At 43.4% G+C, this 14,190-nt stretch overlaps 1 protein-coding gene across 1 annotated transcript in view; it reads left to right on the top strand.

Moving 5' to 3' along the window:
- SORCS1 (sortilin related VPS10 domain containing receptor 1) overlaps positions 1 to 14,190 on the top strand; it is a 529,669-nt gene that overhangs the window by 487,800 nt on the left and 27,679 nt on the right. The window contains 2 exon segments of the mRNA XM_013983712.2: positions 4,809 to 4,921; positions 9,630 to 9,761. Coding sequence (XP_013839166.2) covers positions 4,809 to 4,921; positions 9,630 to 9,761 — 245 coding nt within the window.

Genomic DNA, 14,190 nt, shown 5'->3' with positions numbered 1-14,190 from the left:
GGCAATTTTTTTTTTTCTGCGTAGATATTTAGATGGGTCTGCACTAAGTGCTTTAGTGGATGGGAAAAATGTGAACTTTTATTGTTAATATGAAAGTGGCACAAATCCTTCATGGAAAATTAAAATTTAGAAAGCAACAGTGTAAAAGGAGATAGATAGGGAAATAAATGTTACGCAGGGAGAGAGCACGAGGGAGGGGTCAAAGAAGGGAGTAAGGGAAGGTGAGGCAGAGATGGAGAGGGATGGAGAGTCAGAGACACACGAGCTTGTGGTCCAAAAATATCACTTGTCCCAACTCCAGAATTAATTGATTCCGAGGCAGGTTCTGTTTTTCATTTCTCATCTTGCCAACTTGACCTTCAAATTCAGAAAGTAATTTGTAAGCAACTTGGAACATTTCTGAGTACCCTGCTTCCCGCATGGCTGCCTGTTAAAATTTCATAATGTTTCTTCCCTTCTCCCTTCCTGGAGAAGCTCGATAAGCCCAAACACTAAGTGAAACTAATCAGTGCTGGTTTTCCTGTGCGTCTCGTCAGTAAGACCTTGTAGCCAGATGGCCTGGAATGGAGGAGAGCTTTTGCTTCTCCTTCCTTCTTCATCTCCTTTCTATATTGTGGGAATGCACTTCTTTTTAAGTTTTATTGAAGTATAGCTAATTTACAAGGCTGTGATAATTTCTGTTATACAGCAAAGTGACTCAGCCATGTATATACACACATCTAGTCTCGCTCGGATTCTTTTCCCACATACATTATCACAGAATACTGGGTAGAGGTCTCTGTGCTATACAGCATGTCCCTGTTGGCCAGTCATTCCATATAACTCAGTGTGAATATACCAATCCCAAACCCCCAGTCCATCCCTCCTACCACCACCCCCCCGCCTGTCCCCTTTGGTAACCATAAGTTTTTCAAAGTCTGTCTCTGTCCTGCAAATAAGTTCCTTTGCATCCTTTTTTTTCTTTTTTTAAGATTGCACACATAGGTGATCTCATATGATGTTTGTCTTTCACTGTCTGACCTCACTTCGTGTGATAATCTGTAGGTTCATCCATGTTGCAGCAGATGACAGTATTTCATTCTTTTTAATGGCTGAGTAATATTCCATTATATGTATTGGAATATTATACATATTTTTCTTAGAGAGGTCAAAACTTGCCCCAGCTAGACAAGGGCAGAGCTGGGCTTTCCACCCAGCTCATGCTGTGATTAAACTACACTACTGGCTCTTGGGTCTTTTCTGTCGGAGCTCTCTTTCCTCTCTGCTTCTTAGATGTCGCAGGTGTCACTAATGGACACTGACCCATCAACCTAACAGCTGTCCTCTTGGTGAAGGATCTCAGCTACCTCCTCATTGGAACCAGATGGAACTCTAAATCTAAAAGGTCTTTGCGCTTATCTAGTCCAACCCATTATTTCACAGCTAGGAAATTGTGGCCCCCAAATTGGAAAATCCTGGCTTAACGTTATTCTGCTCTTCAGTAACAAGATCTGATAATAATGATAGCAGTGGCCGTGGTAGAAATGAACATTGATGAGGCCCTTACCAGCTTCTGTCCTGAGCACTTGCTACATATGATCTGTTTCATTGCATCCTTTGAACAGATTTATAAGAATCACATTATGATTATTTCTGTTTCATAAGTGAGAAATTTTGAGATAAGTATAAGAAACAAACAGAGCCTATGCATTCTGCATCTAGCAGGACTGTTTCTAACCACCTTCTATCCCTTGCTATGCTGAGCTCTTCCTCTTCCTAAAATCTTGCTAAAGGCGTCATGTCAGAGCGAATCACTCTTCATCAAATGGCTTATCTTCACTTAAAAGGATCTCTTAATTTCAAGCTTGAGCAGGGAAGTGGGCTTCCCCTCCTCTAACTGAATTCCTGAGTAATCAAACATCCCTCGTCCATCTTCAGTCAGATGGGTTGTCCAGAGTTTCACATATATAACTAAAAAATTCTAACAACAGGTGTGATCTGCTAAAGGAAAATCGTGTCATGGAAGTCAAACAGGCAAGATTGAACCCAACAGAAACAAACAAATTGGAGGAATTGTGGGGGGTGTCGGCCACATGGAAGTTCGCAGGCCAGGGATGAAACCCAAGCCACAGCAGTGACAATGCCAGATCACCAGGGAATTCCAATGGTTTCAATTTCTGGGATGAGCCAGTAGAAAGTACTGGAGGATTTTAGGGGGGAGGAGATGATCGGTGTGATTAGGCAGCAGGTGTTTGCTAATTGGCGCTCAGGGAACTTAGGCAGAGGGTCCTATCATTCTGGATGATAACCCTTTCAGAGATGGCTCCCAGGTCCCAGAGAAAGGTGTTTCTGGGTTGCAGAAGATGTGCATCTCAAAAGTACAGAGAAAGAATTTACCATTGGAAGTTGTCCAATGTCAGTGCTCTAAGAAAAGGGAGGTCAGGGCCAGCATCTGGAAGAAACCTGTCTGAAGTTTAAGGTAAGGGGACCATTAAGATTCTCACGGTCAGACTGAAGGAGGAGTCATATTCAGGAAGTTGACAGAGGAAAGATTATCTACCCAAAGCCATGAAATAGAGTGGAGGAAAGAAAATTTAGTTTGCAGGATTTTCCCTCGTTTGCTTCAGGACTCAGGTTTGCCTTTAAATACAAAAAGAAAGTGTAAATGTGTAGAATTCTTCTCTCTCAGCAGCTGCAAAAACAAGGCATATATACATTATTGGCCTTTACTGTTTTCAGTCCACTCCCCACCACCCATCCCCTATTTGTTGAATAAACTTAGGGATAATGTTTCTGCCCTGCTGTTTAGCATACTAAGTAATTATGGAGGGAGCTGCACCATTTTTCTCATTTGTGTCTTTTTATTAAGATAAATATCTTCTCTTGTAGATGAAGTCTCCACAGTTTGGTTAAGAGGTTTAAGGGAAGTGAGAATGACAAAAGCGTACATCTTCAGAGTGAAGAGTTAGGACCCAGTGGGTGATTCCTCAGCGCTGCCATTTACTGAGTGGCTAATAAATATGCATTTCATTATTCTCCATCAGAACTGAAGCGGTGACATTCACATAGGTGGCCAGTGACTCATAAAATAGTCAAACTTTGAAAAATACATCTTTGGAATAAGCTGACTGCCATAAATACAGGCTTTCTAGGGTAAGAGACACTAATGCTTTGCCTGATAAGCCTTTAGCATTGTTAGGAGATGCACGAGTGGGATTTTGTGTTTACTGTGTGTGTAATCGGCATTGTCGATGTTGCTAAACCCCTCCTGAAACATCAGAACATACTTAAAACAAGAAAGAAATGTGTGATGAATAGTAAAATGCTTAAATTACAGAGAGCCTCTACTGATGCATTTGTTTATTCAACAGAAACTGTTTTAATTAAATGAGTATGTTGAAAACCTACCATGAACTGGGAACTGCCCTAAAGGGCTAGGAACACAAAGCCCTGATTGTCACTGAACTCCTCTTCCAGTGTGGGAGACAGACAATAAAAACAAAATCATTTAAGTAGCAAGAAGTATGAAGAAGGTCGATAAGGGCCGTTTGAGGAAGGGTATTAGAGCTGGTGAAAGGGAGGATACCTGAGGTTGCTGACGGGAGGGCTCCTCCCAGGAGAGATGGAAGGCTGAAAAGGAGCCCAGCAGGCTGTCCTCTAGGGAACTGGAGGCATACCAACATGGGAAGGAACAGACAGAGTAACTCAGAAAGGACAGGGTCCTGGAGTGTAAGGCAGTGCACAGGACACGAGGCAGGAAAGAAAGTCAGGGCTGGGTTGTGTGGGACTATGCAGGCTGTACTAAGAAGCTGAATTTTATTCTCAATGCAATGTAGAGCCACCCACTAATTTCAGGGAAGCAATGTGATCTGAGTATGCCATGTGCCAAACGCTGTGCTCTTCTGTGAAATCTGTGACTGTGCCAGGGCCAAGGCCATGCCTTCTAGCCAGTGGCTGAGTGGTAGGAATACTAGGCAGACTGATTCCTGGGACATGGACTCCTCTGACACTGGCTTGGAGATATCCCACCATCTGTGTCACTCTTCCTCCCTGTCTTGCACTGTCACATATGCATCTGGTCTGATGTGCTCCAGCCTCTTCTGGCTTCTTCACCATGATCTCTTAGAGATAATGCTGTACACAAAGTCCTTGCCTTTATAATTCCATCTATTTCCTAGACAACCGAGATTAACTCAGAGGCTACAGAGACAATTAACAAAATCCTTGAATTAAAAAGCCTATAACCTTCCTTTAACTGAAACTTTGGGGCAAACAAAAGTTAGCAATAGAATGACCACCATAATAATTGTAATTATGTAATAATTATTATCATACAATGATCACAAAAGTATGTGCAAAACACAGTCATACCATAAGGAAGAAAATTAAAACCTGGTGAGGAATAGTGAGTATTCAGTCAGTAAATGCTCGAACTAGAGCTTGGATGCCGTGTGCACATAAGATGGAAAAGATGGGGTGTTCTAGGCAAGGGGCAGTGTGTGGGCAAAGGCCAAGGGTCGTAAACCTGTGATGCATCCAGGCCACTCCAGGGGTGTGCATTTAGTGTCCAAGGATGCAGGGCCTGGGACGGGGGACAGTGGACAAGGGCTGTGGAGCTGAGCATCGGCCAGAGCCTAGGGCTTTGGTTTGAAAAATGAGCTGGGAATTAAGAGGGATGGGAAATCGAATTTGCCTTCCAGGAAAGGCTCTCTGGTGAGTATGGAGGAAAAGGACCCTCCATTAGGGCTTTGCCTAAAATATAAAGTATAACAGACTTCTTGAGAGACGTGTCAGACTTAACAGTCATCATCCTACTGTTGTGTCCCCAGAGGAATTCCGATCTCTTCGCCTGTCCTTTTCTCCAAACCTGGACGACTACAACCCGGACATCCCTGAGTGGAGAAGGGACATCAGCCGAGTCATCAAAAAGTCCCTGGTGGAAGTGAGTGCAGACAGCTCCTCCTCTTGCCCAGGTCCTTTCCTCTCTGTCCTTGCAGAGCTTCCCAGAGAGGGGACCCTTACACAGAGAGGTGGCAGGAGAGGGCTGGAGGCCAGGGGAAGAGTACCTGCTGAACCTTGTCCTATAGCTGCATACACATCACAGGATGGGGAGAGAAAGTGAATAAACATGGGGTCCTTACTCTTTGCGAAATTCTTGTTCTGCTGAGAGAAGATGACCATGGAAATACATGACAGTCAAAGTTTGCGATCAGCCATTAGTACCTGTAAAATCAGCTACTGTGCATGGTACTGAAAGGCATAGCCTGGTACATTTAGTAAGAGCAGCCTGGGATTCAACTCCCACACATGGCCAGCACAGCAGCACCCTGAGCAGGAGGGCGGTCATCTCACAATGTGCCAGTTCTTTTTTTTTCCCCTCACTATTGATATTTTTCTTGCAAATCACACTAATTTTTTTTCCCACAAATTATTTCACCCATGAATATAGTGGAGGTATGGGAGGGAGGAGGGAGGTATGGGAGGGAGGAGGTAGGTATGTAAACAGGCTTTTAAAATTTCCTGTTCTTGTTTTTGAATGATCTCTTCTTGACTGATCAACAGTCAAGAGTCAAACATTTTCTTTCTTTCTTTCTTATCTATTTATTTATCTTTGGCCAAGCCTGGGGCATGTAGAAGTTTCCTGGAAAGCCACAGCAGTAACAAAGTAACAATGCTGAATCCTTCATTGCTCGCCCACCAGGGAACTCCTGTCCCATTTCTTTGAATGACATTTCTCTCCTACAACTGTCCCAAGAAGGAATATTATTGTCCTCATTTGCAGATTAAGCAATTGAGGTTCAGAGAGGTTAAAGAACTTATTTAAAGCCTCACAGCTAACTGCAATCAAAGGAATGGGAGATCCGCTCATGGAGCGTCTTGGATTTATTGCTCAAACCAGAAAATTAGAGATGACTTTTACTTAAGGTACATTCTTAGCCCCAGAGAGAGGTCAATTTAGGATGAGTTATACATCCTTTCCTGCACCCAGTAGGCGGTGCCTCATGACACAGAGGGCTGAGGAGAGATAAAGGCACTGGGATAAGACCTATTCAGAAAACAGGTCTCACCTCCAGCCTTTGGCAAAGAACTGGCCTTCCTTGTATCCATACCATTATCTTTGTTGATGTGGTTTAGCACTGAGAGTATCTCAGAAACTCTTCTCAGTGTTTTACTTTTTTTTTTTAAACACAGTAATCTCACACACAGGCACACACACATATACACACAAACCCTAGCTTAGGATGTAAACAGTATGATTTTTCCCATTTTACAGGTGAGAAAGCTGAATTTAGAGGCAGATAACATGCCAAGTACAGTTAAATATCAGACTCTGGAGCCAGACCAGTGAGGTCGGAAACTTGATTTCGTGGTTTTCTAAACACTCTACTCCTGCCATGCTTTGCCTTGTTATGGGGAGAAACAGATAAATGAATGGATTTGTGGGGTGGAAAGAGGCATCTTCAAGTGCCTCTGGGTAAATACCTTCTCACCTGTGTGTTTCTGAATGACTCAGCATTCATGACCTTAGTTATGGCTAAACATTCTGGCCACCAGGGGGTGCAGCCACTAGGCTGCAGGCCCAGCTGGAATAGGCCCTTCTGCCCTTGGAGCTGTTTGTGACAGCTGGTTTCTCTTCTCCGCTCTACAAGAGAACTGACTTATACCCTTCAATGAACCCACAGCCCACCTCCTTCAATCCACAGTGATCCAGAGTTCCTGGTCCCTGTAGATCTCCTAGACAGCTGTCCAACACGCCCCAGGTGATTTAACAACTGGGCATTAGCTCAGCAGTGATGTTTTCCAAGCTGATTTCTCCTCGCATCAATTGTCCAGGGATTAGATGCCCTGGGCCTCCACCTTTACACCAGCTGTCCACTAGGCTAGAAATGACTAGTCATTAATATTTCTAGGTTGTTGCCTAGTGTAATCAGCTACATGTAGAACAAATAGGTTGACTCAGCATCCCTCAGGACAGAGTGTGATGGGGTGGAGTTTTGAGGACTTTTCGGTTACCGAATCCTAAGAAGATGAGCTGAGCCAGCCCTGGTCCCCCAGAATCCCACCATCGTTGAGATCAGCCATTACACTTGGCTGCTTTCTCAAACCTTGAAGTACCATGTTTCCAAGTGTATCCTAATAAATTCTGCAAGATGTATAGCTGGGAGTCATCTTGCTTGTAGTTTTCCTCCTAGTCATTCTGTAACAGAATGTGATATAAAATCAGTTGCCTTTTCCTTATTGATTGGGGTTTTTCTGTGGACATTTTGCCATAGAGTTTTCTTTTTTTTTTCTTTTTTTTTTTTTTTTTAATCTTTTTAGGGCCACATTTGGAGGTTCCTAGGCTAGGGGTTGAATTGGAGCTGTAGCCGCTGGCCTACACCTCAGCCACAACAATGCAGGATCCAAGCCACACCTGCGACCTACACCACAGCTCATGGTAATGCCGGATCCCCAACCCCCTGAATGAGGCCAGGGATCAAACCTGCATCCTCACACTAGTCAGATTTGTTTCCTCTGAGCCACAACGGGAACTCCTGCAATGGAGTCTTTAATTGGATGTCATTCAGTAAACGTTTTTGTAGATGCTGCTGCTGATAGTTTAGATGTGATCTTTGAGTTTAAACTCTAAGAAGGCCATAAAACATTATACCAGCTATGATAAGAGCTGCTGTATTCAAACTAAGCGTCATCACTCACTACCTAGATGATGTTGAGCCACTGTTGAACTTCCCTCCATCTGCTATCTGTCCTACAGCAGAAATAGGGATGCACTGCCCAGATCCCCACTCATGGAGAGACTGTTAGCTGCTAGGAGTGCTGTGAGCAGAGGCTTCAGCCACCTTCCCCATGCCATGTCCTTTTCCAGTCCAGTGGCACAGTTATATAAAGACATGGCCACTCAGCTCAAACTCAGAAAAATACGAAGGGCTCCTGTCCCTCTCTGCAAGGTCTTCTGAGGCTGACGTTGCCCTTTATCATGGCTCAGCTTCTCCCTCTGCCCATTCCTTTTTCCTTTTCTTCCCTCCCATAGTTGTTGATTCCAAGAATGTCCCCTAATAAACACCCTATGTGCTACACTCAGAGCTAGCTTCCTGAGGACTCCCAGTCTGTATCATGTCTTCACCTGCAAAGAGAGACATAAAAATACTTGCTCCAAAGAGTTACTGGGCAGGGGTGGGGATAGGGGGTTGCATTAGGTAAAACTGAGACACATTTTACCAGTGCCAGACACATGGTAAGGACCTGATAAATGAAATTTCTTGCTGCTTCAAAAAAGGTGTACATGTAGAGTTCAGAAACGAACCATTACTTAATTGGGAAAGCCTGAATATACTGGGGACACTGAATTAGTCATATACTGAAATAAGTGAACACTGAATTAGTCATATACTGAAATAAGTGGACATGAAGGATAAGTTATGTTCTAGCAGCCAATGCATGGAAAAGACATTCTGTGAGAGATGTCCTGCACAGAAACATTTGTAAGAAAAGACTAGGATATTGAGAAATTATACATGAGTCCACTTGGCTAAGCATAAGATGACAGTGAGAGTTGTGGACAGTTAGTTTAGGAGGGAAAGGTGGGACCATATTGTGGGAGGATTTGAATATGTATTTAATGCAGTTGGCAGTGGGAATTTGTGCATGAAGTTAAATAGAGAAACATGATCTGAGTTGGACTGTACGGAGATAAGCCTAGATGTAGAAGCCTGTCTCCTGGAGATGGGGAGGCTATAGTAAAACTTGGGGGCGAGAACATAAAGGCTGCATTGAGATATTAAGGGGGGTGCATTTCAATGGGAAGGAACCTCTAGGATCATGAGAGTGGAGGGTGACTTGTCAAGATCTCATGGGCTGATTAGGTAGTGTTGGAGGTGAGCCTAAGACTTCCAGCAGGGGGATCTGGGAAAGGAGGGTCTCCCATGATGCACATGCAGAAGGAAGATTTGGGGGGGTGAACATGAGAAATTCTCATAAAACAACCAGTTGACTCTCTGGCTGCTGGAGAGAGAAGCTGGGATTCTAGCCCTGGATTCTAGAACCTTCTAGAGAGTGTGCTCAGGAAATTGGAAGTTCTTGGGTGGTATCTAACATGTTAACAGAAGATTTAGCATGACAGAGTAAAGGCTGAGAGAGCTTCCTGGAACAGGCTGACATCAGGCTCTGACTCTTTGAAGTCAGCAGGGGTGTGTGGGTTGTACTGTGTATGGGCAAGTCCAATCATACCTCAGTATGACTGGTCCATCTGGGGAGTAACTCTAGTGCCAGGAGGAAAAGGAAGCTGGCTTAGAAAGTATTCAGTCATGAGGGGCAGAAGACAAAGTGTAGTAAATCAGGGCCCTCTCACTGGCATGATCCACTTACTTGTACAAGGCAGGTTCAGCTGTTATCCCCATGTTTTGTTTGAGGTGATACACGCACAGAAGTGTTTAAGGTCTTACAAGAATGGAGCTGGGATCAAACCTCAGAGCCTGACCATGCCATCTCTCACACCCCTTCCTGCACAGTGCACCCAGGACCCTGCTTTTATACTCCCTGCCCACCCTATGTCTTCTCAACCACCCACCCCCAGTTCCCCACTGAATCCTTGATCCCACCTTGTCACTGCTCCTGCAGGACTTATGTGTACCTCTGTGTCTCTCCCTCAGGCCACTGGGGTTCCTGGCCAGCACATCTTGGTGGCAGTCCTCCCTGGCTTACCCACTGCCGCTGAGCTCTTTGTCCTGCCCTATCAGGATCCGACAGGAGAAAACAAACGGTCAGCTGAAGATCTGGAGCAGGTGAGTCCCCCAGCTGACGTATCAGTGTCTCCAGCAGTCTGAGCCCAACCCTGCTAGTATCTGACCACCACAGCAGCTCTGGAGGTCTCCGTTTGGGAGGGAGGGCACCAGCTGTTGTAGGAGTCTTTGACCTCCTGGTCCTCTATTGAGAAACATAATCTGGTGATCTGAACTACAGCTTCACCAAAATACATGCGCCAACGTGTGTATTGTCAGCAGTGGCTACATCACTCACAGTATGTTGCCCTGTGAGATATTCTACAATGCGTCCAATGAATGAGATGAATCTATGTGTACTGACATGATAAACTGTCCACCGTATTAGGTGGGGGAAGAGGACAAGAGACTGAACAATACCTAGACATTGAACCCATTTATATCTTACTGCACATACTTTCGTATGGGAACGTTGTGAGAATCAAATGACATACAACATTTTTTTTGTGGGAGTATATTTTTTCTGTTTTTTTGAAGTATACTTGATTTACAATGGTGTGATGATTTTTATTGCAGAACAACGTGACTCACATATCCACATACCCATTCTTTTTCAGATTCTTTCCCCATATAGGTTATTAGAGAATATTGAGCAGACTTCCCTGTGCTGTACAGTAGGTCCTCACTGACCATCCATGGGTCAATGGACAATGGGTGGTCAGTTGACCATCTACAATGGTGTGCATATGCCAAAGCCAAGCCTCCAATCCATCCCTCTGTCTCACCTTTCCCTTTTGATAACTGTAAATTTGTTTTCCAAGTCGGTGAGTCTGTTTCTTTTTTTCTTTTTTCTTTTTTAATTGATTTATTTTTTTTAGCACAGTTTTAGGTTACAGCAAAATTCAAGGGAAAATACAGAGTGTTCCCACATACCCTGTGTCCCCACATACTCAAAACTCCCCCACTGTCAACATCCTGCACCACAGTGCTAAATTTGTTATAATCCATGAACCTGAATTGACACATCATTATCACTCAAAGTCGACAGTTTACATTAAGGTTCATTCTTGATGTTGTACATTCTGTGGGTTTGGACATGTGTGTAATGACATGTATCCACAATTACAGTAGTGCTCTGACTACTCATTTCTCTCTCCCCCTTAATCCATGGTAACCACTGATCTTCTTAATGTCTCCAGTTTTGCTGTTTCTGTTTTGACATAAGTCCATTTCTCTTATTTTTTACATTCCACATGTAAGTGATATCATATGATGTTTGTCTTTCTGTCTGACTTACTTCACTTAGTATGATAATCTTTTAAAAAGGTACAACTTTTAAACATACCGTGAATCCTCTTTATCACCACCATACATAAGGTGACCTGATTTCAGTTGATAGTAAATGAGTAATTTTGGCTCCAAGGACCTCTCCTGGCCATGTGGGGTCTACTTTCTCTTCATCTCCACCACCTCTGGAGTATTAGAGAGAGGATGTGTGGTGTGTGTGTGTGTGTGTGTGTGTGCGCACATGTGTGTTTCTCTCTCTTCTGCTCCCTTAGGTCTTTTTCCCCCTCTTTTTCCTTTTATCTTCAAAAGATTCTTCAGTCTCTATAGTGAGAATTATGATGCTGTTACTGTTGTTCTCACTATTCATCCATTCACTTAAAATGATCAGTCTTGGTCTGGTTACCCTGTTAGAAACTACATGATTTTGGTTTCTCAATTCTTTCTGGCAGATAGATTAAAAATAGCATTCCTTTCAGACACTAAGTAAATATTGGCTTTTTCCCTTCCAGTACTTGGAGCTTTTCAGTGTACTTAGAATAAACCCATAATCTAGTCCCATGGTGTCTCATCTTGAAAGATGGTTTGAAAGCCTCCTATTATAACACCCTTATAACAACCACCCTGAATTCCAGCAGGGCCCACCTCCTAGCACACACCCTCCTTTCAACTACTGCTTTCTCACTTGGTGAAAGTCTTGCCTCTATCATTTTTTTCATGTGCAAGTAATGAAAAACAGAGCTGTCAAGGAGAATCCCATTGAAGCCCATTTCGTAGTGAACTGCAATTGGAGGTGGGCAGCTGGTAACTCCTTAGATTTGCATCTGACTTTGCTCAGCCCTGGCACTCAGCTTCCCATTATAGTCTGCAGATTATTATCTGCGTCTGCACTTCTGTGGGAGAAAGAATAGCTTATTTCTTATCACAACACTGCTAATGAGACGTAGAGTGGAGGTAGATCCCTGTCCATGGCCTCTAGGTAAGAACCTTTGCAGATGTTCCTCCTCTGGAAAGCTTGTGGATTGTCCGTAAAATCCAGGTTGTTGTCTTCTCAATATGTCTTCTCAGATTTTGAGCCAGCTCATTTCCTAGGTACCACATCAGCTGTGCCTCTATTTCTCATCCTTTCCATTTTTCTTGAAAAGTATAATATTTTCTAGATGTGTCTTTGAGGGGAAATGTGGAAAGGTGTTCTGCAAACCTTCTTACACTTATGTAGCGACGTATCTTGTCCTGACTGTCTGTTTTCCCTGGAGTTCTTTTTTCTCTTTATTCTCTGTCTTGTCTGAGTGGCTCCTCCAAAAACATTCTCAAAGAGTTGAGCGATTGTCCCCAAGGCAGGCTGGTGTCAGGTATTGATGAGCCATTTAATCAGAGCCCTAAAGGCAGCTGGCCTGCCTTATTTGAAGGCTGGGGAACTTAACATTTGGTGCCCATGTAGGGAGTCCAGCCATTTTTATTAGAAAGAGCACGTGTTTGGAGAAAAGTAAATCAGATTTCTAGTTTCAGCTCTCTAATTCATTGTGTATGTCTTTTAGATGAGGAAAATTCCGACTAGAAAAGTTAAATAATTCAGCCAAAACCACATAATCTATAATATGTATAGGGTCATTAAAGTAATGATACAGCAAAGCCCTGAACTTTAGTAGATATTCAGTAAGTGGCAAATGGATTATGGTTACATTTATGGACATTTTGTGATAGGAGGCGTGAATATGGGAAATGCAAAGTTGTATTAAAGACCTATATAGTCAAGAGCATGTGTTGGAAGGAGGATGGTGACAGTAGGAGAAAAAGATTAATGAATAAAATTACGCAAGAGAACAAGAACAACAGGAAGCAGAATGGGTGTGAAAGACTAAGCTGGAGGAAGAATAAATCATCTAAGTTATTGTGTAGGTTGATAGATTTAGGGAAAACAGGGTACCAAGTGAGAGTTTGTAACTTTGGTTAAGGAAATTGCCAGTATAGCAGTCTTATCCAGAACTCAAATTAAATACAGTGACCAAAGGCGAGACCAAACGTATAAGCAGTGTGTGAGAATATAATTACTCCAATTAATAAATGCAGTATTGAAGTCAAAATATAAAACTCAGCTATGTGTCAAGAACCTATGAAACAGAGGCTGCCCACAGGAGTCCCTTTAATCCTTCTCTCTGTCACTTTTTCTTTCTCTCTCTGTCTTTTTTTTTTTTTTTTTTTTTGCTTTTTAGGGCCATGCCTGTGGCATATGGACGTTCCCAGAAGAGGGGTCAAATCAGAGCTTACAGCTGCTGGCCTACACCACAACCACAACAACATCAGATCTGAGCCATGTCTGTAACCTACACCACAGCTCATGCCAATGCCAGATCCTTAACCACTGAGTAAGGCCAGGGGTTGAACTCGCAACCTCATGGTTCTTAGTTGGATTTGTTTCCGCTGTGCCGGGATGGGAACTCCTGACTCTTTAACTTTAAAATGGAGGAATTCAGGCCCCAACAGGAAGCTGTGACTTGCTTTAGGTAACACAACTCTTGAGGGAGAATGAAATCCTAGTTCTGTTTTCTGGGACTAACTCTCAAGCCTAGCAGCACCCATACTAAGCCATGCCACAGACATGGATTTCGATGCTGCTTGACTTCCGTGGGCTCCCAAAATACTAAGGCTGTTGCACCATGGAACAAACAGGAGATGCTTTGCTTTGTTTTGAATTTGTGTGTGGGGTGTGTTGTCTTCTGATGCAATGAACATATATTTAACTCAAACAAATTTAAGGGGAAAAGGTGAATTTATGAGCTTATTTAGTTGGAAAGTCCAAGGATGCAGTTCAGGCATGGGGGAACTCAAAGTATCACCAGTTACTTCCCTCTCTCCCTCTTTCTCCACCTCTTTGTTGCTACCACATGGGAAGTCTGCCTGGGAATGAAGCAAATGCATAGGAAGACAAGAATGGCCATGGGGAGCACCAGTGTTTTATGTAGTTAACTTATCAACCCCATTCAAAAGATGGTGCCTCCCCAATGAGTGCACCCCAAGCACCTAGGTTGATAATTCTTACTGGCTTGACTTAGGTGAAGTGGGCCTCTCTTAACTAGCATGGGAGTCAGAGGGGCAGAGCTCTGTCAGTGACAATGCAGATGTTTTATACCCTCCCTGGATTAGGGGTTTAGGGAGCCTCTCCTAAGTCAAAAGGGCAGAGAATAAAGAAGAATATGGATCCTTAAGG

Source organism: Sus scrofa, chromosome 14 (genome assembly GCF_000003025.6).
Source record: "Sus scrofa isolate TJ Tabasco breed Duroc chromosome 14, Sscrofa11.1, whole genome shotgun sequence".
Taxonomy (NCBI): domain Eukaryota; kingdom Metazoa; phylum Chordata; class Mammalia; order Artiodactyla; family Suidae; genus Sus; species Sus scrofa.
This window is presented reverse-complemented; position numbering and strand designations above follow the sequence as displayed.